This window comes from Pavona decussata, unplaced genomic scaffold (assembly GCF_977016875.1).
Source record: "Pavona decussata unplaced genomic scaffold, jaPavDecu1.1 SCAFFOLD_64, whole genome shotgun sequence".
NCBI classification, from domain to species: Eukaryota; Metazoa; Cnidaria; class Anthozoa; order Scleractinia; family Agariciidae; genus Pavona; species Pavona decussata.
This window is the reverse complement of record NW_028145484.1, coordinates 5,317,255-5,345,000: the sequence shown is the minus strand read 5'-3', so window position 1 is coordinate 5,345,000 and position 27,746 is coordinate 5,317,255. Positions and strand designations below refer to the sequence as shown.

Sequence of the window (27,746 nt, the reverse complement as noted above, 5' to 3'; positions counted from 1 at the left end):
AAAAGGTGACCACAGGACACCACAGTAGTGAAGGTAGCAGTAATGCTTCTTACCCTCTTTGTCGGTTTTCATGAGATGGTCGCCGTTGTCTTACAAGTCTCTGGCATTCTTGTCTCCATGACTGAATTCTTCCCTTGTGTGTTGGAGTAAATGCCTGTAACATTATACAACAAAAAATTCAAGATTCAGCAGATTTGATATTAATCAAGAATTTCTGTTCTATAAAGGGCAAGCCCCTCCTTCCTTTCACACAGTTGTGGGCTTCAAATGAAAATTTAGATGCCATTCATTTATGGCATGTTGTTGACTATACTGTCCTCTGAGAAATATGTGTCAAAATGTCACAAATTATATCATCACATCAATATAAGACATCGGTTTCTTGTTGGTGAACAGGGTTTACTCCGAAAATAGTGTCACAGAAAAAGCAAATGTTGTTGGTCAGTTTATACTCTGATGTTGATTGACAACTAAAGCCAGCCTTCTTTTATACTGGAATTTCCTGGTTGAAGCCAATAGATTTCAATCAATTTACCATAAAGTCTGGAAAACAACATTACATATACCTCCAGCATTAGTACTCTGTCCAGCAACTGAAGGTAAGTATTACAGTGTTCTTCGTCTGCTCTTGATACAAGAATCTGTGTGCAAGCTAGTGAAAATAATAACAGATAAGACACTTATCACATACAGGGTTCCTCGAGTTGTGCTTTGTGTCACGCTTATAAAATTTCTTGGATGAAAAACTCAATAATCTGACATCTCAACAGACACTTGCTGAACTTGTTAAAGGGGCACTATCACGGCACGTTTTGCTCTACTTTAATCAAAAATACTTAAATATTTGACAAAGAACCATTAATTTGCTAACATTTGCTGAAATGGCTCTTAGAGCACGGGGAAGAAAATATTTAGTGATTTCTCCAAGCTGCAATCCATTTCCATCCTAGCCATCTGCAGCCAAACATGATGAACAGTTGTTTCTGTGCACTAGTAGGGTTATTGTTGATAAAACTGAACCATTATTATAACAATTCCATCGACTCAAATATGGGTTTTGGGCCATTCAAAGTGACACAAAAATAGATGACATTGCCCCCTTTAAACGTCAAAGCCTTTAGTCCATAGCAAAAACTGTACTAGATCCAGGTCGAAGCATGTACATGTACCAGTTTGTTTGATCAATTGAGTTTAAAAAGCCATCCTTCTCCTGCATCTTGTTCCCTCTCTCAAACTTTTAACAAATTTGTGTCATTTTGAACTGAAGCACATTACTTACCTTTGCCCAAAACTCTTGTGATTCGTGAAGCCAAGTCATCTGGGTGTGGCGGAACATTGGGTGGCGGTTGTTCTGTTGTCAATGTTGATGGGTATGGGGGGCACTGTGACGCCTCAGGGGGAGGGGGATTAAATGGTTTGATTGGCGTAATAATGATTTCTCTCAATCCATTTAGAACTCCTTGTAGTTTACCTGGTTGAAGCACTTCCTGAAATCAAACATGTTACAGTTTTGACCTTTTATAAATTGATGACTTCGAAAACAATAAATATCAACATAAATCAATCAACTAACATTGGAAACCAATGTAAATTAATGGCACATGTTGGTGTGATATTTGATTGGTTTATCACCAATTTCAAATACCAGTTGATTAAGTATAACTAACACACAATGATGTTGTCAATCATAACTATTAAATGAACAGAGAGCCACTAGTGTCATTCTTCCACAGCAACTCAGAACACTGTACGAGTAGATAAGCAAATTGATTTGGCATTCTTGGTTGAATATTACGTTCACCAAGTCTCACTCATTCAAAAGGCAGCAACTGACTCCTTCAGAAACAACCAAGTAATCAACATGGATCATCACTAATCCAAACTATAGCATAGAAATTAACTGATCAGTGGGCTTATTATACCTCTAACGATCACAAACTTTAAATGATGATGACAATTTTTTTATACTGTTTCCACTAACCCTATCTTCAAAGATACAAAGTCTTCAAATTACCTTTTCCAAACGAAATAATGTCTCTCCTCTTTCTGACAGTTTTTTAATGCTTAGCAAAATCTTGTTACGGGCTCCTTTGGTTACACCCTGTTGAAAGGAAAAAAAACCTGACGCTAAGGAAAGAAATCAAGGAAGAACTTTTGGACTTAAATTTGAACAATCTAATTTACAAAAGCAGGGACAACCAATTAAAGTTATTTTCCTTTTCCTATTTGTTTATGTTTGTTTGTGTAGTTTTTGCCTTAGGCAACCTGTATCAGATTGCTTTTCTTTTTCTTTTTTTTTTTTTTAGATGTGTCAGTCTGAGGCCCTGTCCAGACAAGGTACTCGGGTCTGGTTCTTGATTATGTGCACTAGTCTGGACATACTATAGCTTTTTTTTTGTGGTGCTCGAGCAAAAGACTCGCCACTGTGCTAAAGCAGGGGCATTTCCTCGAACGGTAGTCCACTGCCACGGGTCCTTGGCACATGCACTGGTCTGAACAGGATTTTGTCAGTTCTCGTGCATTTTCCTCATGCCTCTCCACAATACACTAGACAAAATGGTGAGGAGAAATTGAGGAGCAACGAAACGATTGCTCCTTGGGCACCAAGGAGTCTGAACAATGTCCTTCCCAGTGCCCAGGCACAGAGCCCTGGCACGGGCATCTACTCTGAACAGGGTATTACTTGGATAAAGGAAGCTCTTAGTCCCCAATGGAGGTTTAGCCCATGACCTTCCAAGATTAGCGGTTAGAATGTTCCACTACTGAGCTATGGCAGGTCTGCGTGATGAACAAGATCATTATGTGCTACAGGATCTATGTCAAGTAACAATACCACGGCAATTATCAGCAAGAATATCAAGTAAATAAATATCATGCTTTCTAAACACTTAACACTGCATTTTTCTTTTTCCTCAGCTATGTGAGGTACTGAACACAGTAAAGTATGTACAAAGTTTCTCAGCTGCTGTTCGTGGTAAATAAATTAGTCAATACTTCAGAGTGCAGACATACCTTGGTTTCTAAGTACTCGTCATTTAGGCCAAGCATCTCTTCATAAGACAGTTGAGAAAACAAGCTGCCATACTTGTGCAATCTCAGATTTTTTAACCACAGCCCTACATCTACAAAGCAAAAACAATGCCATTCTGCTAAGTTCAACACAACTTACAAAAAAAAGCCAGTAAACATCATTAGAGAAAGACTATATTCCCACCCCACCCCCCACAGAAAAGATTTTTTCTTAGACCCCCTCCTCTACTTTCCATTAAATGTTTGGGTCTTTTCAAGAGACCCCCACCTCTCCATTCTCCTGGAATTTCCAACCGCTTCTGTTGACAGAAAAGGCTTTAAACTGCCACTGCCCCAATCCTCAACCTAATGCGTGACATATTTCTCAAGTACCAACCTTTCATTCCAGGCCGTGCATCCTCGTTGAAACTACTCCCTCTCTGCTTGAATCCATTTTCGTCAAATTCGCTTTCCAGTGATGATTGTGGGGAAAGAGAGTGATTTATCCTGTGGGGATCCACGGGAAATGACTGGGACCTGCCCGGACGAGTCTCAACCTCTTTGTTTTCCGCAAAATCCTCCAAAATGGAATCATGGACGTCAACAGGTGGAGGAGGTGTAAGCGAGTTTGACCTGCATTTCCTCAAAGAGGACGAAACTGAAAGATGAGATGATGGCACTGGAGGTGATTCAAATGATCCACCGAGCCCAGAGTCTAAATGAACAAGTGGCTGGTTACGCCAACCATTCACCCTTCCACGCATATAGTTTTGTCGCACAAGATTTTCACAACCCGTGTTTGGTAACACATCAGGGTTTTCTGATATAAATGAATTTGTGGCTTGGAGTTTTTCCTGCACACCAAGACTCTTATCCAGTTGGCTTAGCCAATGGTGAAGTGCAGTTCGCTCCTCAGGGGGGAAAGCAGGATGTACAACTGCAAGTGACAAGAGCTGACGGCATTCCTCTTGGTGAACTGAATGCTCCACAGTATGATGAAGAATTTTAGGCAGTAAATGAAGGTATTCGTATCTTGCCTCGTCATTTCGTGGATTGAGGAGGGGCAGATGCACCAGGAGCTGTTTAACAGCAAAGTCTTTACTTTCTCGTAACAAACTGCTCAAGAATTCTGTAAAAAGATTTAAAAAATACAATACTTTGTGGGCTTTCACAAATTGGCAAGACTTTCTTTGACAGATTTTATCTAGAGCACCTTTGTTGGTGAAAGGAAACTCAAGATATTTAAACTCTCATGCACAACTTAAGGTAAGTTAAATTAAGTTTGAGACTTTGAAATAATTCAGGTTTGCAGTAAAAACAGCTACACAAAAATTTGAAAGGAATGTGACATTAGGTATGTTTTCAGCCTGGTAAATAAATGATAGATGAATTTTTCAGCTAGTGACACATAATTGGAAAACAAAAATCCAAGTTCCCCCAACAGGAGATGAACCTATGACTTTCTGATTAGTAGTTTGGACGCTCTACCTACTGGAGACTCACGGGAGCTAGGCCTGGCTCCCACAAGTCTCCCGCAGCTCAGCTGTGGCTAAGAGTGACCAATATTAGATTTCTTTTTTATGAAAATTATCCGGCATAAAGTGTGTGAAACAAAAACTACTTTATGATGTAAGGGACCTAAGAACCAACAAAACATCACTAAATGTATTGGAAATGTGAGTCTGGATTACTTAAACTTCTTCTCAATTAGCCCAATTTATTCAACATGAAACATGCAACCAAACTGTCCATGAACTGAATTGGTAAGAATGGCATTCAAGTTAAACAAGTAAATGAAAAGTTAACCACTGTTTGCTCCCATTTTCCAGAAAACTTTAGATTTGGTCATGCCATGTTGTTCTTTTGGAGAAGATGGCAAAGAAATTCACTGAAATTCAGAACACAAACTGGTGCAGAGCAATATTGCTTGCTCATTAAATCCTACTGTTTTGAGACGTTCTCACTGACGTCACCATCAGAGGTCTTAAGGTCCCAACTTAGGAGGAGATAACAACTTCAACCAAAGATGAGCTTTAGAAATCTTGTTATATTCTGGACTGGAGGGATGGAAACTGGAGTAAAACCCTTAACACAAGGTGACAGAGAAGCAACAACAAACTTTATCAACAGATTGTATGATGCGCACAGCAACCCTGGCCACACTTGTGGACAGCAAGCACTCTCACCAACATCCTAACACTCTCAGAAACCAACTACATTAACCTGTTCAAACATCAAAATAACAGCACTATAAAAAAAAATTAACAGCTGCCTAGACACTGTACAAATAAAATACATTGTAACAGGTTTAAATTTTACAAAACTGCTTAATTTCCATGTTTCACATGACGACATGTATAGCTTCAAGGAATTTTAAATCATTATTATGGCTTGAGCACTTAATAGTCATTGCAAAACCAAATTACTAATTCAGCCATTTTCACTTATTTGGTCTAATTAATTATACTTTAAGCATAACTTTTCAAAGGATTTGTTGCTTTGTAACCGACTTTCACTAAATCAACAATTACAGCAGAAGACTAACTTGAGTAATAACTTCACAAATTATTAGTTAAAGTATCACCACATTGTACTTTAATGCTAATCAGTCTACTGCCTTTCACTAGGACTGAGAAAATTTTCCTCCATTTGTAGACAGACTGTTAAAAATAGCTCAATTTATCAAAGAAATACAATCAAGCACACTTTCCATGTGGCATTGTCAAATATTTACACCTCTACCAACTCACCACATGGTTTTATTCACCAAGGCAAAACAAAATGAAACAACAAAAGGAATGAAAGCACAATGCATAATGTAAAACAAAACCGATCAAAAAACCAAAACAGAACAGACAATGTACCACCAGAGAACAACAGAAATGAAATCAGACTGTGAATATATGAATACCAAACGTGCTCCAGAATCTTTTGTTATCATTTAGTTGAAAACAGACAGCTTAGCAGCATATCAGCAAGTTTATTCAAGGTCAAAGTTAATACTACTTTGCCTCAGAAGGTTACAACAAATTCACCTTGTCTTCATCACAATACATACATGTATAATCTACCTTCATTAATGTTAAAAGCAGTCATTCAAGACAGAATTCCTGAAACAACCTTCTAGTGAATAGAGAATATATCCAGACATTAAATCCTGTTCCTTTGTCTTCACCAGACAACAAAGATAATCTATTTTTATTTAAAATCACAGAAAAATGTACAAATTATGTACTACCTCATTCAAAGCAGAACTAAAATTCTCTAAGAAACGAACTAGTTTTTTTTTTGGAATAAATGTGTTTTGTTGGTTGTTAAAATGGAAACACTTGAAGCACACAAAAATTTAGGTACCAGGGGTCAATACACTGCCACAAGACTGTGATGTTGACAATGTGTTCTAAAGCATCTGATCCATACAAAGGAATCATGACCATGTGCAACCCCGTAATTTCTCAAAAATATATACTCCCACAGTATTAGGTAGAACAAGAGTTATTTTATTTAGGACATATTTAAAAGGGTATTGTGCATGTTCCAAACAGTGAAACAAGGCTGTTGCTCAAAAAAATTGGAAGGTGTCACAACGAGAAAAGCTGAGAAGTAAGAAATCCAAGCTGTGAGATGTTAGGTGCTTGAGGAAAATATTTAGGCACCTAAAGCAATTTATAATTACTTTTCGAAAATCTGTTATAAATTATCATATTGGTAAGATTTTAGCAAAAACTAAAAAAGAAAGCTAAATCTGATTGATTCAATTTGCAGCTCTCAAGTGTTAAGCAAACTGCAAAACACTGAAAAATCACTAACGACGTTATGTACCCTTGATCCAGGAGACTTGCAAATTACTACATTTATTGCACCCATTTTGAAATCATTGGTGATCCTTACAATCTGATTGGCTCTCAACAGTGCGATTTATTCCCAAATCGCACTATTTACGCGGGATGCCCTGAGGGGCATACCGTATCTAAAAACTGGTTCCGTATCTTTTATTTCATGGTGGCTTCAAATCTGCACATTAATTTATTACACGGGATGCCCTGAAGAGGCATACCGTGTCTAAAAACGGGTCGATTTCTTTTTTTTCTTTGCTTTTTCTTCGTAGTGGCTACAAATCTGTACATTAATTTATTCATTAAAATCTCCCCTCTCCTACTCGGGATGTATTGTTCTGATTGTCTTCAACAAAAGCAGCCCAATTGAAATCCTTTTTTGTCGCTTATATCGCGAGGGTGGGGACCCACTCACCCCTACTTGTGTGACGTCAAAGCATCATTTGATTTATTTATCAAAACTGGATTAAATTGTGGCGCCATATTGTTAACATGTTGTGGACTCAAGTGTGCCGTTTTCAAACGAAAATTAACCATTTTGAGGCGGAAAATCGAACGAATAACTTCGAAGAAGCACTCAACATCTAAAACGGTGGAAATTGGAGAGTTCCTGGGGAAGGAATCGTCCTTTGTTTGACAGTTCTAAAACCACGATGGGAGACTGAAAAGAGGTCATTGATACGATTACATTATTGTAATGTAATTTCCGGAATTTCCGGTACAACCATAAGAAGCGTAACACAAGGGAAACAACATAACGTGATCATCGTGACTCAAACTATTCCATTAGCAAGGATAGTTTTATCAATTTGCGAAGCATACAATTGGAATAAATGAATGAGATACAGCATCACGCATAAATGCCAGTATAGCATCTTGTTTTTGCTCTAAATCGCATCCTTTTTTTAGCCCATCAAAATGGAAATGTAATAACAAAAATAAAAGATCAATATTGACAAACAAACTGTGCGATTTCAAAATGGTTGTAATAAAATTGGTAAATGAACCTCATGTTGTGCAATTTTGGTCGGAAATCACACTAGTCTTGTGATTTCAAATCGAACTCGTGCTACGCGCTCGTTCGATTTTGAATCACACGTATGATTTCAGACCAAATTGCATTCCACTCAGTTCAATAACCATTATAAAGTCACTCTAATTTAAGATCAGGATAAATGAATCCCCCCCCCCCCCCTTACAACTCCTACTATTAACCAATCAGTCGATCAACCACCTTAAATACACATAGTGATGCACACACACACACACACATGCCCATTTCATTTTGGTCCAAATATATGCCAGCTTAGTCAGTTGAAGAGCTTGGTGCAGAACTGACCCATGTTGCATTTTAGATCACTCTTTGTTGTTTTAGCTTAGATTCACCAAAGTTTTTGCATGTGATGTTTTATCCCCTGCTCTGCACTTCCTTTCGCTGAAATCTTGCCCATAATCACAGTTTCTTATTGCAAATGAGGTGCAAAGCAGCATATAAAACATTGGAGCATCTTTTCCTGAAGGAAGCTAAGGCCACATGCAAAAACTCTAGTGAATCTGAGGTAAAACAACAAAAATCGATCTAAAATGTGACGTAGGTCGATTGTGCACTGAGCTCCTCGATTATTAAACTGCTCATCCAATTAATACAAGGTTAGGACATTTTTTCCTATTACTAGTAAATGATTAACGCAGTTTCACTGTTCTAGTATTTGACTTCCACAAGTATCAAGTACAATGTAATCTTTCTGGTTTTCCGCAAGAAAAATTAAATGTTCGCACCAAGCTGATTCACCGTAAATCATGACTGCTTCCTTTGAAGTTTTGTCCATTTTCTCTAAAACATTAAATTTAAAACTTTGAATTTTACTGGGTAGAGGCAAAATACTGGTTTACAATCATGCACAACTCTGAACCAGGTAAATACCAAATCTCCTTATCAACTATTAAGCTGGAAGGAGATTTAAGTAAGGGCAAATACTAAAAAACAATGAGAAAAACGTAGCAAGAACATGCAGCCAAATGTACATGATTATTACATCCAAATTATATTCTTGCCGTAATCTTACACACCTTCATTCGAATAGCCTGTCTTTTTTTAAAAGGGATTGCACTTACGTCAGATATTAGGAACCTCAATGAACCACGACAGTGAAGGCAACAAGAAAGTCGCAAAAACAAGAGGCTTAAAGGCAGTGAGAGCAAAACAATGGCAGGGCACATGTGCTATACAAGGTGGTTTTAGCTTTTGAGTTGTTAAAGAAAATCCTAAAGAGCGACCACTTGAAGAGCAAGTTCAGATGTTTTTTGGTGCAGTGTAATACAGTATTATGCTGTACAAGGAAGTTTGACTATTTTTTAGTCTGTGGATGAAATTCTGGGGCGAGACCATTAACAAAATCACCGTAAGCAATTTACTTCCCAAGACATGCTCCTTATGAAAGCAATCACGAAGTGTCCCCTAGTCCTAATTCCCACCTAAAGTCACATGAAAAGGACAAACAACTCTGTCTAAGTACCCAAATGCAATTTTGCACACATTCTTTGACACAAGTATACTTCCATGTCTTCATAATCCTCAAAATGAAACATCTAATATTTTTAGGTTCTGATTTCAAAAGTAAAAGGAGCCATAGCTTGAATCATCTAATGGGGTTCTACCTTTTAAGTCCATGGATGAAAATCCATGGCGTAACCATTCAAATAAAAGCTACTGAGCAGTACTTTCCTGTGGTGCTATTCATTTTGCTGTACAAGGTGATTCTTACTTTTGAGCCTGTGAATGAAATCCTTAAGTGTAACCATTAAAATGAAAGTTACTGAGCAGTACTTTCCTGCAGTGCTGTTTACTACGCTGTACAAGTTCGCTGTGATTTTCAAGTCTGTGCATGAACATTGAAATGAAAGCCCTTTCATGATCCACATCAATGCTTCTGCTTCGTTTTCATTGTTTTACAAATTTCATAATAAGAGTTCTTGCAAGCAAACAATAAACTATACAGCACTGCAGGGGTTCACAATAATTCCTTCCTTTATTTTGACATTGAAGTCACATGAAAGTGAAATTACTCTTCTGGCTAACTCTGACAACAGTCATAGCATATGAAGTAATTTAACATTTTAACTGTTCCATGAAGTATCTTTTTTATTCTTTGTTGTATGTGTGTGGTGGGGGGGGGGGGGGTTAAGTTTTGAGGGTGTAAGGGTTAAAGTTTGTTTACAAATCAATTCCAATTCTTACGTTAAGGTGGGTCGCTTTAACAAATTATCTCAATAAAACACCAGTCCAATTTCTGAAGATTTAAGATAGTTTCATTTTATGCGTTTATTTGGTTATTGTTTTGCTCCCAATTTGTAGCAAACAAAATGCTTTACGAAAGAGAAAGAAACCTAAATTTGACATATGCTTCACCGCTCTTCATCCACGTTGAAAAGTGTCATAAAACTTGAAAAACAAACAATGGTGTTTACTTTTCTGGACGGAACAGCGAATAAAAGAACTTGCCAAGTAATTGTTGAGCCCAACCGCAGAAATTCAAATGCCGTTCTTTCCAATATTGAAACGGAAATGTACAACCCAAGCGTAAAATAAAATTCGGATTAAAAACATCTAGAAATTACAATTCCAAAACTGGTATTTATGCTTGTGATTTGGCTTCAAACAACGAGACGATGGGTAGGAAAAACTTCTATCTCACAAATGCGTGTTAATTACAAAGGGTGATTTTCTTCACGCCTGTGCCAGACTTTTATCCCATTCCAGCAGCAGTAAACAAAACAAGCGCAAACCCACGTGCAAGATTAAAATTTACCTTTATCGTTGGCGCGTCTTTGCATCACCTGAACTTCAAAAGAATCCTCGCGAAAAGTGTGTTCCAATATTAACGATAGAAATCGTGCCTGTATAGTGGAAATCCGCTTCAGAAGTGTGTACAACGCTATAGTCTGTTCGCACTCATTCCAGTTCGCAAACCATTCCACCAAAGTGCTCACTTGGTCCCGAAAAAGCGTGTGATGGGCTGGTTTCATGTCGCTCGCTAAGGACAAACCCTGAAATGGGTCAAAAATGGATTAGTTTTGGTTAAAAAGACACATGAAATATGTCCAAGCACGTGCACAGCATTCGACTGGGTCTGATATACTTACATGAAAGCAAATTGGGAAAATAAAAATCTTCCCAATATTTCTTTCAATGTACTACTCAACAAAACACGTGCTTTGTTGTTTTGTAGCTAGACGAGCTTATATTCATCAATTATATATCGCTCCTTGTGTCAGCGCTGTTGAATGCCCTTGAATGAACACTGCGACAGTTGGTATATTCTGTGCAAATTTGCATATGTCCCTCAAGCAAAGGAGTTTTTAATACAATCAGACACCAGTTAGCCGAATACTAAACAACTCTTCGCTGTTTTTCTCCACGTACCAACGACGAAGATAGCAAGCACAATTTTATTTTCGCTGTAAAGGAAAATACCGAGCACGAATCCAACGAAGGACACAAGTTGAATTGTGCTGAGGATTGCAGGCTTGTAGCTTTCTAAAAATATTAAGCAGGAAGTATATTTGAAGGAGAACATTATTAAGCTTCTTCTAAATTTCCCTGTGGTGCTAAACCCTTCGAGACTTAACAACCATCTTCGAAATTCTAAAACCAGAGAAGCACAACAGGCCTTTTGCAGTTGCACTCCTCCCGCGTTCGAAAGTCGCCTTCGAAAGTCCTCTTTCGTATTATAAACAAAGCACACCAACAAGTACACACCGTTGCATGTACAACAATAATTTTTACCGTAAAAAAAGCAGCTGATGAGCTGCAAAATAAGTGCTCCATGTTAAGCAGGTCGCTTTTGTTCAGCGCGCATCGACAAAAACGAAATTTCTCACTCGCACAAATCCTACAGAAAGCTTCAACAGCGAAAGGTCATGAATTGCTCACCTTCGACTGAACTTCCTTTGCACTGACGTGTCTGTATATTTATGCGAATTCGTCGCCATAAACGAGCTCAGTAGCTCACTACACGCTCCCAAAAGCTTCCTCGACAGTTGTGACACCTTTTCGTGGCATCTTTCCCGATATCAAGGGCACTAAATTAGCGTAAAATCCTGACAATTTTCACCTTCGCATACATGCTTCTTGCTTCGCAAGTGCTCGAAGCTCGCTGCGCTTTCATATCGATCCGCCTGAACCAATCACAACAAAAACTATGATGTCATGGCGGAGACATCGTCACGTGACACACAGTCCGCACGCACCCACGAGGCAAACCATTGTGAATTTGTGAATTTGTGGTGAGAGGATGATTATTCAAGATTTTTGTAGACAATGATTAAATTTTGTTCTTGTTTACCGACATCATTTTGCGGGGTGCGGGGGCGGAAAAAAAATCCTTCCAAACAAATGAGACCTCTCTCCTTTGCAAATTTCACCAGGGAAATTACAAATTAAAATCAAATAACCGTATTTTACACAACATGTTTTAAGCGAAACCCTTACTTAAAATAATCAAAATATATTAAAATTACGTACAGCTTTACCTATTTAATATGACTGGTATAAACGAACGATTTTTCATTGAAATTCGACTATACAAACACGGATTATTTCTTCCCGACGACCCAAAATATTGTAAAACTACGAGAACAATGTTATTTTAAAATAAAACTCTTTACCAAATAAATCAGTTTTCAGAGAATGTTTGTGGTTGTACTAAAGCGTTGGCGGAGCAAAGTAATTGAGAGATTGAGTATTTATGATTAAAATGAGGAGTGGGCGACATTATTGAACAGCGTGAAGGTATTGACTTCCCGTTTCTTTCAGAATGTAGTTCACGCCCGGGGTTTATTTTCAAAATGGAAGCCGTCCCCGCCTTTGTCCAGCCTTGTGGCGTCCATTTTGTCTGGTGTAGCCATTAACACCCCTGGTCCCTGTTAAACATGGTACTTGTCAAGTTTAAAGTTATTTGATTAGATTGGCTTGTTTATCGTTATCTTTGCCACCCGTTAACGCGTTCACTTGAAAAATTAAGCCAGTGCAACATGTACCTCTAGTAACTCAATAGTGTCTATTGTCTTTCACCTGCCCGCTGTAGCCATACTGTTCAGTCGTGACTTGACTGCTAATCAGCCACACATTTTTTATTCCATCACATCAGCGAACCAAGCAACTATTAGCAACTATAAGTGAATTTAACCGTGATGGAAAGTTTACACACACCGTGACACCACACATCCATTCGTTATTTTGAAAAACCTCCCGACACAAGGGGCAAAAAAGCAATCTCTTACTTCCGACTATTTTGAAAGAGGTCAAATGAAACATATGGTGCTCAATGTAGTGTTTAAAAAGAAATCGCAAAGTCCAAATGGTTTTATGTTTAATTTAGTCAGTTTAAAGACGGGTTCATTTGTTGCGGCCACTTTTAACATACATTTCCCAGTTTCGGCACTTAAATACTTCAGTCCGGCGTGTAATTTGTAGTTCAGTCAGTCCACTAACTTCAACCTTTATCAGATAGCATGTCTCTAACAAGGTCTCTAGCGAACAAAACGCGAGTTTGATATACAATTTATAGAATGCCTTTTTACTGTTATTATTCTTAATGCTCGGCTTCCATGTAAAACAGTTTCTTAAAGTTACTGAAATGGAGGCGAGGATTTTGTAGGCAGATACATCGTCTTCAAGGACCTTCAAGTTGTCAAATTTAATATCATGCCAGCATACATAGTTTATCGGTCGGCTGTTTATGTGATAGCAAGACGGATGTCCAGGACGCCAGAATAGGGAGATGTCTACTGAAAGCGGATGTCATTAAACAGTTGATAATTCTAGATCAGAGATCAGTTTGTGTATATATATTTAAGTTGGCAAGAAAGACAGGAGAAATTGGCAAAAACACCGTTTGTGAAAGCTTTGATACCATTCGGAAGTGAAAGGTGATGATTTGCAGCATTAGCGATACCGTAAACACGTTTCGTTTTTCACATCCTTTCACTTTAGGACCATTATCAATTGGGCTCAATGACGAAATGACAGTAGTGGGGGATCTACGAGAGGGGTCCGATGAGCCTTCCCCCCCCCCCCCCCACAACGCCATTTTTTTTAGACCAAAACCGAGCACAGGCGAGTGTTCGAGATCGGACACCCCCCCCCCCCCCCCCTTTACCTGAAGGATCCGCTACTGCACTGAACATTACAAGGAGGGTGAGGGCAGGGGGAAGGGGGAGGGGAGGTTCAGTGGAATGCCCTCCCACATAAATTGTATCGAGGTGTATAATTTGGGAAATAAGGCAAAAAGGCAACGTACCCTTACTCATTTGATTACTCTTTTGTATAACCCTACATGGCCAATAAGCTAACCGCTGGAACTGAATGTGTTCTTGAGAGACTCTTGAAATCATATTCAAGCCGCGCCAAGTTTTTAGTTGAGCTTCCCCTTATAGCTTCAGCCTGGGTAAAGCTCTCAGTTTCTCCGTACTTACCTGCAAACTCGGATATATCCGGCTGGCTTGTTAAGTTGTAGGAACGGTACGGAATTTCCAACAGGACTTAGGCGTCAATTTTCAAGGGTATGACATGAGTAAACTCCAAAACACAATTCCCGCTTTGATCTCGATCACAAAATTTGTTGTCAGACGATCTTGTCTGTAACATAGCTGACCTCACTATCATGAGCACGAACACATCCGATTTTCAGTTTTGTCAGATCCGTCACCTTACCGGAGATAGTAAACGAAATTGATGGTCGGCCTGCGATTTAAGAGTTTGTATATACAAATTAAGGAGAGTTATTATTATTCTTTTTTTATGATACGCGGTCCGACATTGTTATAAAATGAGCTTAAATAAACGCGCACTCTGATTAGTTGAAAGTCGGCTGTGTTTTCATAACTCTCTGAACTTGACACGATAATTTTTCCTTTGGGTTTCTTGTTTTGAAGGAAATTGAAATAATTTTACATACGTGGGTTTCTATAGTTAGAATTGGTTTAAAAAAAAAGTGAATTTAGAGAGAACATGAGAATGTGCCTCCAAGACTGCGCAGCACGGTGTCTTTTCTCCTCTGTAACGTATACTCGCATAACTTGTTTTTCTATAACATTGAAAACGTTTTTTCTTCATTAAATGTTCCCATAAATTTTCAAGCATGCTATGACTTGTTCACACCTCGATAATTTACAAAATTGTTTATCAGCAATCGTGATCCCGGTCGCACCATTTAATCATCAACCGTTAAATGAAATAAACAAATAAAACAAGGAAACATTTACCTGCTTCCTTTATGAGAGGCGGGATGTTTAAGCAGGCACAAAAGCGGGACCGTTTGCACAGAGACTGAAATTACGCTGTCACGTTCGAGATTCGAGCACCGAGAAGTGAGTTGGAAAAAACGAATGCAGGCGAGATTCTTTAACCAACAGGCGGAAACACTCTTTCGAGTGTTGTATGATTCTTGGAGAAATTCAAAGCAAAAGTTCACCAAATTTTCCAAACCTTCTTCACGGTAGTGATTCTCTTTTGTTCTCTTCATATGCATGGGTTATTAATAAGTTCGACATTTGACGCGATTTGTTCAAGATGACACAAAACTTATTAGTTACCCTCTGGCCAGGCCAACGGCTACAAGAATCACGGTAGTAATTTCACTGGGTTAGCTAGCGAACTTTTTAAAAACTCACCTTTCGGTTGATTCCATAGACACATAAACAAACTTGATCCATCTGCTCTACATCTTTAAAACTTCTTTGAAGTTTCTTATTCAACTGTGTACCTTGACTGGGCTCTTACAGCAGTCAGACAGTTCTCAGAATCTAGGCCTTTTTAACCGATAAAGACGGTCTACAAAGAGCACGCCAACTGGACTGGAAACTTCCACGAAACATCAAAGCCGAATTGTTGCGTGCCGGACAAAGCGGAACAACTGACGGTTTACTCTTTTTTTCAAAACTATCATTGAACAATAGGCCCTAATATCCGTGATATTTTTGTGTCGGGTCATGACACACAGATTCCTGAGATGAATTCAGATATCGACTGTCTGCCGGCGCCACGACCAGGAAATGCATCGTTCAACAGAAACATAATAAAATACCCGCTCCCTTTGAATTCTGAGAACCTTTTTCCGACTCTAAACACAGAAAAATCAAAACTGCTGAAAGGTTCCTTGCACCCAGCTTGAAGCTGACAAACTGAAACCTTAACTGAATTAATTAATCAATTAATTAATTAAAAATAATGATAATAATAGACTAATAATAGACTGAATATTTGTATTAGCACCCGCCTTTATAGAATAGGAGGCTTGCGTTGCAAACTAAAATAATCTGCCGTGTATTTTTAGCCGGGAACAGTAGTGTCTTTTAACCTTTGTGCTCTGATAAACGACCTCGATGTTTCTCAGCTTCTTTCTTGTTTTTTTTTAAATTATGTTTTAGCGTTTTATAGAACAAAGCGCACAGAATAGCCAATACTGACTTCTTGAAAGAGAGAAAAGGGAAAACCCTAACCACAACAAATCTGACCCATTGTGTTTACAAAGGGTTGTCTGATAGGGACCTTACGCAACAAGGACGTCGATAACGAAAACAGGCGACACAGAAATAAATGCCGGCTTCAATAGGCCCTATCACGGTTTTCGACGCCATTTTGACGGGTAGGCAAACAGGCTTGAAATAACAGTGTTTGTATGGAAATCCGATGTCAAATAATTTTCATAAAACATCGCTTCTGAAAAATTCATGAATTGGAAACTTTTGGCACTAGGAAAAGGATTTTAAGAACAAAATTGGAGGGATGTAGCTGTGACAGAAAGCTTGCAGTCGTGTTTTGAACTTTCCATACATTTCCCTGCATTTTTTCCCGCGAACTATTTTTAGTAGCAGCTCACGGCTGGTTCGCTATACAGACAAATGTATGGAAAGTTCAAAACACGAATGGACGCTTTCTAGTGTCACAGCTACATCTCTCCAATTTTGTCCTTAAAATCCTTTTCCTAGTGCCAAAAGTTTCAAATTTATGAATTTTTCAGAAGCGATGTTTTATGAAAATTATGTGACATCGGATTTCCATACAAACACTGTTATTTCAAGCCTGTTTGCCTACCCGTCAAAATGGCGTCGAAAACCGTGATAAGGCCTATCTTGCTTCAGCAGCAATGGCTTCGAGGTTCAGAAAGAGAAAGAAAACTTCATCGTCGTGTGACCATGTTCTCCTCAAAACGTTTATTTTTTTAATCATATTTTACGTTATTACTCTGCAGAAGAAATCAAAGATTTTTAACGCAGATACACAGCCATTTTGTGCTCAGAAAAAGCGATTTTTGTCCTGCACAGGCGGCGCGTATTTTCAAAAAGATATCGCATCCGAGCGTAGTAAAAACATGCACTTGTAGTTACCTTCGCACAGGCGACGCGGCGGCTAAAACATTGCAGCTGGAAAACGTCACAAGAAATGGAAATAGTTGAATTTTCGGCGTCAAAGAACTGCGTTGGTGCATCGCTTGTGCAAGAGCGGTTCTAAGTTGCGACTTTTGCAAAAAGTCGTGTCGTTTGTGCAAGCAAAAATTCGTGCGCGACTGACCAATCATTTGCCAACGCAATTTGTGCAATGAGCCAATCAATGTAGAGAACAAAAACGTGCAACAGCTGTCACGCGCGGAAAAACGTGCATTTTAATTAGTTCTTCTCTTGGTTGACAAAAAAGGCTTGGCAGTTATTCTGATCGGATAAAAGCACGCCGAAAAGTTTTGTTTGTCTCAGCTTCAACAAGGTGTCATAAAGCCCAAACCAAGGTTTTGGCGCTGGCCGATAACATCAAACGCAGACAATTGGGGTGAACCAATCCGAAATCAAACAAATACAAGAGTCGGAATATACAGGCGCCTGCGGGCGGGAATTGCTAGTTACCTTGCGGATTGGTTTGTTTACTAGTCGAGAAAGTGACGCGGGTTTGTTTTCTTAAACAATAAGGGAGTATAAGCAAAAACTAAACGAAACGCAAATTACTTCTGACGTTCAATTGAAAGCCACTGAACTTATCTAGCTCATTTGAAACAAATGCTAAAAGAAAAAGAAAAAAGTAACTCAGCAATTACAATGTTTATTTTTAAGGACAAGTGACGCAGCGTTTGTCTACCTCCTAATAAAGAAGGAAGACGTCTTTACGCAGGTTCAGCGTTCAGAAAAGCGTAATTTTGTTAGTTCAACTTTCCCAAGAATGTTTGAGCGGCTGCATTGTCATCTGGACGCAAGTCGAGGCTATCTCTTTGGATTTACACTTTTACTAACGAGATCAGTCCATTTTTTGATCCTTAATTAAGAAAATTCGTCAAGCTGACTGCCGTTTATCTTGTCTCCGCTGTCCTGACCGCATTCTTGCACTGAGTTTTATACAGTGCAGCAGAAGTAGATCCAATAGACCTTAGATCAATACCAAGCTCAAATCCCTACCTGGAATCTGTGAACAACATGCTGGAATCTGATGTTAATCTTTGGCGTTAACTGCAAATTTTGTTTTGGATCTAAACTGTTACATTTATACCGATTCAAGCCTTGAATGGATCTGTATGTCTACAGTGGATTAGTGTAAATACATTAGAGTCCTACCATGATTAATGTAATCGGATTTCGTTACGCTTCCTACTACCTATTTTGTAGCGGATAGCACCGTAGCCTGCGAACGCAGACGTATTTCCGGCTGTCACTTCTCTCCGCCGAAAAATAAGTAACGGAAAGGTATTTGTAGCGCGCAGTTTTAACATCCAAATAAGAAAGTTATGAAGTAAAAAGTTGCGTTAAATAAGATCCGGGGCACCTTCCTTGAGAACTTTGCTGATTCATTCGTGATTACGGAGCGCGGCAGTGCGGGGACTTTATTCCCAATTTGTTCTAATATGCTCAGCGCGCTCTGGGGAAACAAATGCGGCATAGTTTGCTCATAAAGGCGTAAAATCCTTCTCGACAGCACAGTTTTGAGAAACGTCATGTTTCTTACCTTTCAATCCGTAGACGACAATCTAAAGTTCGGTTGTTTTAAATTGCTGTCCCATGATGAGATTTCGGATTGAGAGCCGTAGTGGACGTTCCCCACACTTTGAAACAATCTAAAATCAAAGCTAACTGAATGCACAGCATAGCAGCTCGTACAGTTTCCACTGCTCGTAAGGTGTGGAAAAAGGCAAATCGGTGATTCGTTGAAAAATAAATACTTTTGCGTGTGGATCACCTATGGAAAATGTACGATTTTTTTTCAAATACTAAGACTTCGTGACGCCAATAGTTCGTGACGCCGCCAATGGGCTTATAATGGCTTGGGCCATTATAATGGGCTTATCAGCAAATTACTAGTACACGTTGAGAAGGGAGAGATATTATTCAAGGACGGTATATGCTAGAAAGTCCTCGATTGACATGGGTAAAAAATGAATAAGACAAACAGTTTAAGCCGGACTTAGAAACTTTTTAAGAACCATTTATCAGCTTTAAGGAAGTCTTTAAAACGTCCGTTGAGCGGCAATATGCTAAGCCTTTACCGCTTTAATCTTCAGGTTTAGCACCTCAGGAAAGTACTGGTAAAATACAGCATTCATACGATAAGTCAAACGTTTGGCCGATCTCAATTATCGACTCAACAGTTACGGAGAAGCTCTGCACAGCATACTACCAAAATTAGTACCAGTGAGTACTGCCGCTCACTTTTGAAAGATCCCTCTGGATTTCTTCTACAGACTCGAAAGTTAGAATTACCTTGTACAGCATCATAAACAACACCACAGGAACGTATTGTTCAGTAGCTTTCATTTGAATGGTCACCCTTTAGGACTTCACCCACAGAAACAAAAGTTAGAATCATTTTGTACAGCACAATGTACAGCACTACAGGAAAGTGCTGCTTAGTAACTTTCGTTTGAACTGAATGGTCCTCCTTCAGAATCTCATCCACAGATTTAAAAGTTAGAATTACCTTGCACAGCATTGTAAACAGTCCCACCAAAGAAAAAAGCTCAACACTGAGCTTTCAGTTGAAGGATCATAGTTTAGAATTTCATCCACAGACTCTAAACGTAGAACCACCTTTTACGGCTCAAAAAAGTACCACAGAATGCGCCTGCTCAGTAGCTTTCATTTGAATGACAAACAAACTTTAAATTTTACAGAACCTATATTGCAGACACCAGTCTCAGGCGGGAACGTTTGTACAGTAGTTGGTCCTGCCGTATTTCGTCTCTCTTTTTAAGCCTCAGTACTCAAGACATACCGACCGCTTTTTTTTTAAAGGACACCTTTCATGAAGCACCAGTTGTTTTGGGGCTATTCCAGAATACGAATAGACGAGAATAGATGTATTCCGTATTTGTGATCTTTTGGGACCAATACCTTTGTCGGAATGAACAGAAGAGTATTTCATTTATTCTGCTATCGGAGGCAGAACTGATCAACGGAATACGGTTTGCTCAGCATAGAAGAAATTTTGCCCTCAGTTTGGGAAGGTTCTGAGTTTAATCGGAATAGGCAGAATTGTGTTCTTTGGGGAACTGATATCATTTGTATTCTTAGTATTCCAAAATAATCTGCCCTCAGACGGAAATAAAAACAGCACATGTGTATTTCAGTAGAACTTCAATCTACTCCAGGGCGTGTCTCTAATTATAGAGCTACTTATTGTAGCTCATTGAGCAGTGAAAGTGAAACTATGGCAACCACGTGTGCAGAGAGCCCTTAAATATTGTTTTCAAGGAATAAATAACGTGGTCCTGTGAGGAGTATCTGGCGAAAAGCCATCTCTACTTAAAATAGCGTGACTAAAATTTGATAATATTGGCCCGAAGAGAAAATTTGGCGCCGCGAAGTCTCAGCTTAAATCTTTAATTCAGAGTCTGGGATTAAGACCTCTTGACTCCTTGGCAGGACTCAGCTCATGCAAATTAGTTCTCGATCTTAAGTGGTTGGATAAAATCCCGTAAAGATTGACAATTCCAAATGAAAGCTATTGAGTACTATGAATTCTTGTGGTGCTTTTTCTTATTCTAAGGTGATTCAAACTTTCAACTGTGCGAATGAAATCCTACAGATTGCCAGAACACTCAGATGAAAGCCAGTGACCAGAACCTTCTTGTCGATACTGTTTATTTTGCTGTACAAGGTGGTTTTAACTTCTGAGTCTGTGGATAAAACCCTGAAGTATGACCATTCAAATGAAAGCTACTGAGCAGTACTTTCCTGTGGTGTTGTTTATTAGACTGTACAAGGTGGTTCTGAATCGACTTTAATTTCATTTTTAGGCACTTCATTGGAGTTAAAGGGTTAATTGTGGTTGACAAGAAACCTAATTCAGCCGCTCATTCCTGATATCTTGTTTTACATTGTAATTTTTCTGATGATTCTTACAACACGTGGGATGTATGTTGTTTGCAGGCTGTTTACACGTAGTACCTCAAATATCGAAAGATCCATTCTAGAAAATAATGGTTGTAACACAGCTCAAAATTGAACGGCTGAGCAGAATTTAGACGAAAAAGAACAATGTTTTAGTGTTTTAGTCAAGAAAAACTAATGTAAAATAACCATGCATTTGTAGCGAACATTTGTGTGAGAGTCTCAAATGATTCAACGGCGACTACAACCGATTTCACCGCTTACAGATAGAGGTTTTTTAAGCGTTATATTCGCCGGGTATAACTTATTTGCACGCCAGGAAATCCGCGCATAAACTGAATTCAGAGAGGCAACACTGACTTAATGAAATATAAATAATCCATGAAAAAATCTCAGTGTAAGTAGATTGACTAATTGTTCAGAGTCGAAGTTTTTTTTTTCGAACGAGGTGCCAGCTGTATTTCACCAGGATCCGCACGGTAATGATTCATCGACTATCATTGTTAAGTTTGCTCCTGTTTTGAACGGAATATAATTAGAGTATTGACTGTAAATTGCTATAAAAATGAACGACGTTTCGACCAGTCTCCGAGGTCGTTTTAGGTTCAAGAAAAACGCATTAAAAATGGCAAATATATGTACTATTTTAAAAACTGGATGAGAATGTTAAAACGATGAAAAGAATAAACATTGTATTTTTATAAATGATGACCGTTGAAGTCAGTTAATTAAAAAAGTGTCAAAAATGCTTAAAAATGATAAAAGACCTTCTTAAGTTAATAAGAGGAAACAGAACGTCCTTCTTTTTGTCGCTAATTTTTATTACTCGGAAAAACTGTTATCAGAGAGACAACTTATTAAACAAGGCTAAGAAAAATTTTGAAGGAAATTCAAAATTCCTGCTCTTTATGGATGTTTGTATTTTCAGAAAATGCTCATTGCTGATCGTGGGCGAATCAATGACGTGTGAATCTTGTTTGAAAAACCCAAGTGTGTACATAGCGGTAAAATTGGCTTTGAAAGCCGGTTCGGAAGTGTTTTGTGTCAAAATGACGAAAAAGCTACCTAACCTTTAACCGGTTGCAACCGATAAACCAGGGTAGTATTATAAACCATCAACCGCCACGGATGTAGTGAACCAAATTTCCCGTCAACTTTGATCCAGTAATTAAAAATGTATCGTCAATTGTATAAACCATACATTCAGCCATTAAAACACCCAATTCTAGAACAAATTGTGTAACTATCGAATATATTTATGCTACAGGCCAACGGTTGCCATTTTGAAAAGTGCGCGCGCGTGGGTCTGAGTACTTTACGGAAATGGAATAGTGAGGACCGTCGACTCGTGTCACAGTATGAGTGCCCGAAGTACTAATTTTACTTGAAGCAAATTTTAATAGGGAGTTGAGCAAACTCCCAGGCAACAAAAACGTATATTATTATTATTATTATTATTATTATTATTATTATTATTATTATTATTATTATTATTATTATTATTATTATTATTACTGTACTGATTATTGTTAGTATCTATTTTTAACAAGGGTGCAGTATGGGCGTTGAATTCATTTTCAATCAAAACATTTCTTTGCGGTTTTCTTTAACAATTTAAAATTGCCAAACCCAAGGCAAGGTATGTCCGGATAGTGTGATTTATAATGTTGAAGCACTTTTCAGTTTGTGCCGTGAATTTCTCTGAACGTCAAGGTTTTTACAGCTTAGCGTATAAATAAAGGCCGAACACAATGAACAGTGAATTACGATCATCGCGGAAGAGATGAGAATCACTTGACAGAAAAATACGTCTTTCTGAATCGGTTCCAATTGAAAAAGATAAAGATAACTTGCGTCCAAGCTCAGTTCTTTCGAGGGAGTTTTGGTGTTTTAAATTTGGCTATTTTGGACCAAAAATTATCAACGAGGTTCCTTGTGCCAAAATTCTAAATAACAAGAATAATAAATATAATAATTCATCTATTTATATCGAAAATCAACGCTTCAATTTCAATTTGGCTTTAGACTTCCTTCTAGACTCGACGATGAATAAAACTATGAATTATTTACTCTAACCAACTATACATAGCTAACTGCTCATCTGAATAAACAGCTTTTTCACTTTTAAGAACCGAGTTCGCGTTCTTTCGCCATTTGAAAATAGAGGAACAAAACACGTGGCATTAAACGAAGAGTTTCTAAGGCAACGGGCAATGTCAAATGATCCCCTTTAAATTTGATAAGCTTAAGAAACCTGACAAAATACTGGAAATCTAATGGATGAGGTTGCGATTTGAAGTCACTCCAATTTTCCTAATACTAATACTAATTAATTATTTCTAGAGCGCTTTATACTAAGGCTCTAAAGGCGCTTAACAAGAAATATAAACTAACACATTTGTCAGTCCGTATTAATAAGTACCCATAGATTCATATAAAGTCAAATTATCGTTACCTTACAGAGTTGAATTCAAAAAGGTTATATAACGAACATACAACAAAAGTATTTTACTAACCTCTGGCGGAAGCCTTCTCAATCCAGGGCAGATATACGAGCCATTATGCGTGTTCTCTCGGTGGTTAAAATTATTCAGCGAAGAATCCAAACGAGTTAAACCAACAGAAGACATTGAGGAAGGCGCTGTTCTTGTGACTTCGAAAACTTTCGCGGCGAAATTCTCGCATGAAAATCCAGTTTTGAAAGCCCATTCGAGAAGACAGATTCAGTAAATCTCCTTGATCCGTCCCCAAAGCTTGATAAGATCAATTAAACTGACTGAGACCGTTACAGCTTCTTCAAGCAAACATCAAAGATTCCAAAGTCTTCTACGACTGGAAACAAAACGCGAATATATGTATATTACCAACTGAACATGTTTGATTTGCATCAGACCGGCTCAGCGAGGGGGCAGCAGTTCAGTTTGGACATGAATTAATGCTCTATGCGTTTTTCACATCTTGATCAACGAAAGTGAAAGTTTATTTCGGGTAGAGTTACGAATATCGAACACTCTTGAATATATTGACCTCTTGCACGATAATTCGCCCGGCCGTAAGAAGTTATTTTTGTTCCGTACGTGCACTTAATAAAGTAACTATCTTGAGCGTAAAGCACGAAATTAGTCAAAATAGATTGTCAAGTTTCCTTCGAGATGAAGGAAGTCATACGAGGAGGAAAATGTATTTTGTAACGACCAGTCGAATAAAAGAATGTGTACAGTCCATCTTCCTCGACCGCCAAGGATATAAATGACTTTAGAGTTCCGCCGACTTACTAGTGAGTACAAAAATAGAACAAGGAAAAAACTACAATGCCCACAATACAGTGACAATAGAATCATGAATCCGTGATAACAGTTTAAAAAACACCGCTTATCAACCATTTCATTACATGATTCACTTTTGGGTACATTTATAATCATGAGAATCAATAAAATCTGTTTCATTTCTTTACAGCAACCTTTATTTTCCTCTTTGAACCTTCATCGCTTTTGAAACAGCTCTTGTCCATTCAAATTATAGCAGACAACCAAGGTGTTAAAATATGTTCACCCCTCAGGCTGTACGAAGGAAGACATCAAAATTCAGTATTCTCCATTGATGATTCTTTCAACGGTTGAGATAATTTCGCGGGAAATTTCACTATTTTTTTTTCTAAAGATAGTTTTGACCATCTGCTATTTTGCAGTGGGCCCACATCGGCCGGATAGGACTAAAATTATAAGCTTACGTGTAATTTTTTGAATTTGCTTAATACTGAAGTATCTTACATTTTGCTTTGTCACAAGAAAAATGCCCACCTATTTCACGTCAGTTATACATAAAAAAGGGGAGGTAAGTTTATTTCTGCTTGAAGCACTGAAACATTAGTTGGCAAGGTAAACCAACACTGTCTTTCTAACGTCACACTTAAGTGTGGGTTCAGACTGATTCAAAATTCATGGAACTCTAACAACTGACTGAATTAATTATAGGCACTTTTTTTTTCTTTAAACTAACTTCCCGTCTATTTTAAAGCGGTAGAGTCGACTAAAGCGTCAACATTTTATAAAATTTGTCATCAATAGCGTTGTATATCATGTATCTAAGCTTATATTTGAAATAAGACTTAGTTGTTATATCAACGAAGCGCGAATTAATTCCTCCAATTACAGGCAAAGATTTTTTAGCATCAACCTATTCGCCAGAAATATTAAAAATTACCCAACATTCTAAACCTACCTGTTAGTCTTGCAGTTTTTCCCTTATGAATCAGTAAAGATCAACGCATAATTCTTGGGGCAAATACTAAATGAACTACGATGAATTTTCATGTAATGTTATGATCATTGCGGCCATGACGTCATATTGACGTCATCGCTTTATATGTTCGCTGATCAGTAATCACCTCTTAAACTAATTTTCCGGAAAATAGCTTTTCCTGTTCATTGAGAACTTTTCACTAAAGCAGATGTAAAGCGACCCTTCGGGGCCATTCTAAAAACAGATATCGTTTACATTTTTCCTTAGATTTTCTTCCAAGCAGTGGGAGTAGTATTTCAGATTCTCGCCCACTCATTGTCTTTAATCATTCGCCTCTCGATTGAGCGAACAACTCAACTTTCCGCTTTGCGATATCGATAACATATTGAATTTATAATTTTGTATTTTGTATGCTCAATTCAATCCTATGATTCGAAATAATAACCTTATTTGTTTTTAGACGTTGTTGTCGATTTTTCAAAAATTTTTATAATCTAGAAATTACTGCCAATATTTTGAGAATGATGCCATGCCATGCCATGCCGCTTTTACAATCAGATTTTAAAATAGGTAACACTTCAGCCGAGTCCCTTAAAACTTCCTTTGTCTGCTACGTGCGGATGAATAAGGAACAAAGTAGTTGTTTGGATCTTGATTGCACTGGAATTAACATATCAACTACAATGTAAATGAAACGTATCTCTTTATACAGTAAAAGTAGCTCAATCAAGCAAAATCATAAATCGTGGCAGTTAAGAATAAACCCAAATTGGATGTAAATTTACGTTCCCTAAAATAGCAGGTATAAAATAACTACTTCTTGTGATAATGTACAATATATTTGTCTCAACTCCGCTGTCTATCCAACGCAAAACAACTGAAACAACTGAAACAACAATAACAACAACAACAACAAAAGAAAAATTCTAAATCAAGGGCTCGGCTGTACAGCGGTTACCTGTAACTCGCGAACGACCTTCTTCAAAAGTTGAGTTCTGATCGGTGGACGTCAATTAAACAAAATCCGTTGAAACTATTTTGAATTTTGACAGGATTTCAAGACAGCAGAGCCAGAAAATTGACTATTTACCAGCTAGGAGAGGGCTGAAAAAGAGCAAGGCTGATTTCACGGTCAGCAAACCGCTGAATTTTCATAGCCGGATCAGTGCTGACATTTTAGCAAAACTCAGTTGATTAAAAAAAAGTTAAGATTTTCTTTTATAGTGTATTTTAAATAGGCGTAACAGCACCTAACGGCAAGTTTGCAAGAAACGTTTTTGGTGGTTAAAATAAATAAAGAAAAGGGTATGATCTGAACCTTTCGTAGTCTCTTACCTTCAACAAGTAAGCTGTACTTAGAACCGGCCTCATGGCTCGCCATTTTCGACTGAGATTAATAACTTGGCCACTTCCTAATAGCTTTGTAGTGGTTTTTAGCTAATGGGAAGATTAATTAATATATCCCATATGCTAGCACGATGCCAGTTCAGAGTTCGTATAGGCGCACGTCATTTATCAGCTCCGGTGCCTAATTTTTCCTAGTTGGCAAATTTCCGCTTTTGTTTAGAAAAAGACGCCATATCTTAAGCCTTTTTTCATTGACGTTACTTTTTGAGTCATTGACGTTTGTTGTACTTACTAATGACCTGCTTTAGCGCAAGTTTGAGGCAGTTTTATGCGCGAAAAAATGCAATCTGCGATTGTATATTCCTGTTTTCAATACAAAACCGCGTCACAAGAGACTTTGCGTGGCGTACTGTTTCAGTTCAGGGATAATCAAGACATTCTTTTGTAGGACGTGACTTTCTTTCTTTAAACTAAACGTTGGCAGTTTGTTTAAGAATAACTAACTGCGAGGGAGTGATTCTTCTGTTCACCGCGTCAAATTAAAAGGCTGAATTTTTCTGGTGAAGATAAACACGCACGTATAAAACTACCATTGATCATGAACGAATAAGAGAGTGACTGGGCACAAGGACATCAGCCATGCGGATAGAATTTACCAGAGAATGTTTGAACAAGTTTCAGCTTCACAATATGACGAGAGTTATTCGTGTTTCGAGCTTCATTTTTAATGAGCGGAAACCGACAGTTTCCGCGTAAATAAACAGCTCAAGGTGTTTTCGAATTGTGAAAACATTGAAATGGGAATTTTGTCGCGAGGTTTCAATGCTCCGGTGGCAGCTCTGGTAGCTAGCTCGCCTTTAGTTTTGACACATTTAATTCGCCCCAGACGAATTATGTATCTGAACTGACGTATGTCATAACGATATGTTACAAAACCACAAGAAA

At 38.1% G+C, this 27,746-nt stretch overlaps 1 protein-coding gene across 6 annotated transcripts in view; it reads right to left on the bottom strand.

Annotated features, from left to right (window-relative positions):
- Positions 1–25,515, bottom strand: part of LOC146478700 (protein Smaug homolog 1-like) — a 34,779-nt gene extending 9,264 nt beyond the window's left edge. Inside the window, exons 1-9 of one of the 6 annotated variants that reach the window (XM_085112295.1) lie at positions 25,434–25,515; positions 23,729–24,044; positions 10,655–10,892; positions 3,407–4,138; positions 3,013–3,122; positions 2,015–2,101; positions 1,280–1,487; positions 567–652; positions 54–154 (exon numbers count right to left, since the gene is read on the bottom strand). In XM_085112295.1, coding sequence (XP_084968421.1) covers positions 54–154; positions 567–652; positions 1,280–1,487; positions 2,015–2,101; positions 3,013–3,122; positions 3,407–4,138; positions 10,655–10,892; positions 23,729–23,842 — 1,676 coding nt within the window. In that variant the 5' untranslated portion in view covers positions 23,843–24,044; positions 25,434–25,515. Of the gene's footprint in view, positions 1–53; positions 155–566; positions 653–1,279; positions 1,488–2,014; positions 2,102–3,012; positions 3,123–3,406; positions 4,139–10,654; positions 10,893–10,988; positions 11,135–11,778; positions 12,017–14,321; positions 14,472–15,518; positions 15,672–23,728; positions 24,151–25,433 lie in introns of those variants that run through there. The other 5 variants (XM_085112293.1, XM_085112296.1, XM_085112298.1 and 2 more) reach the window with 5 other exon arrangements.
- Positions 25,516–27,746: the final 2,231 nt, after the last annotated feature.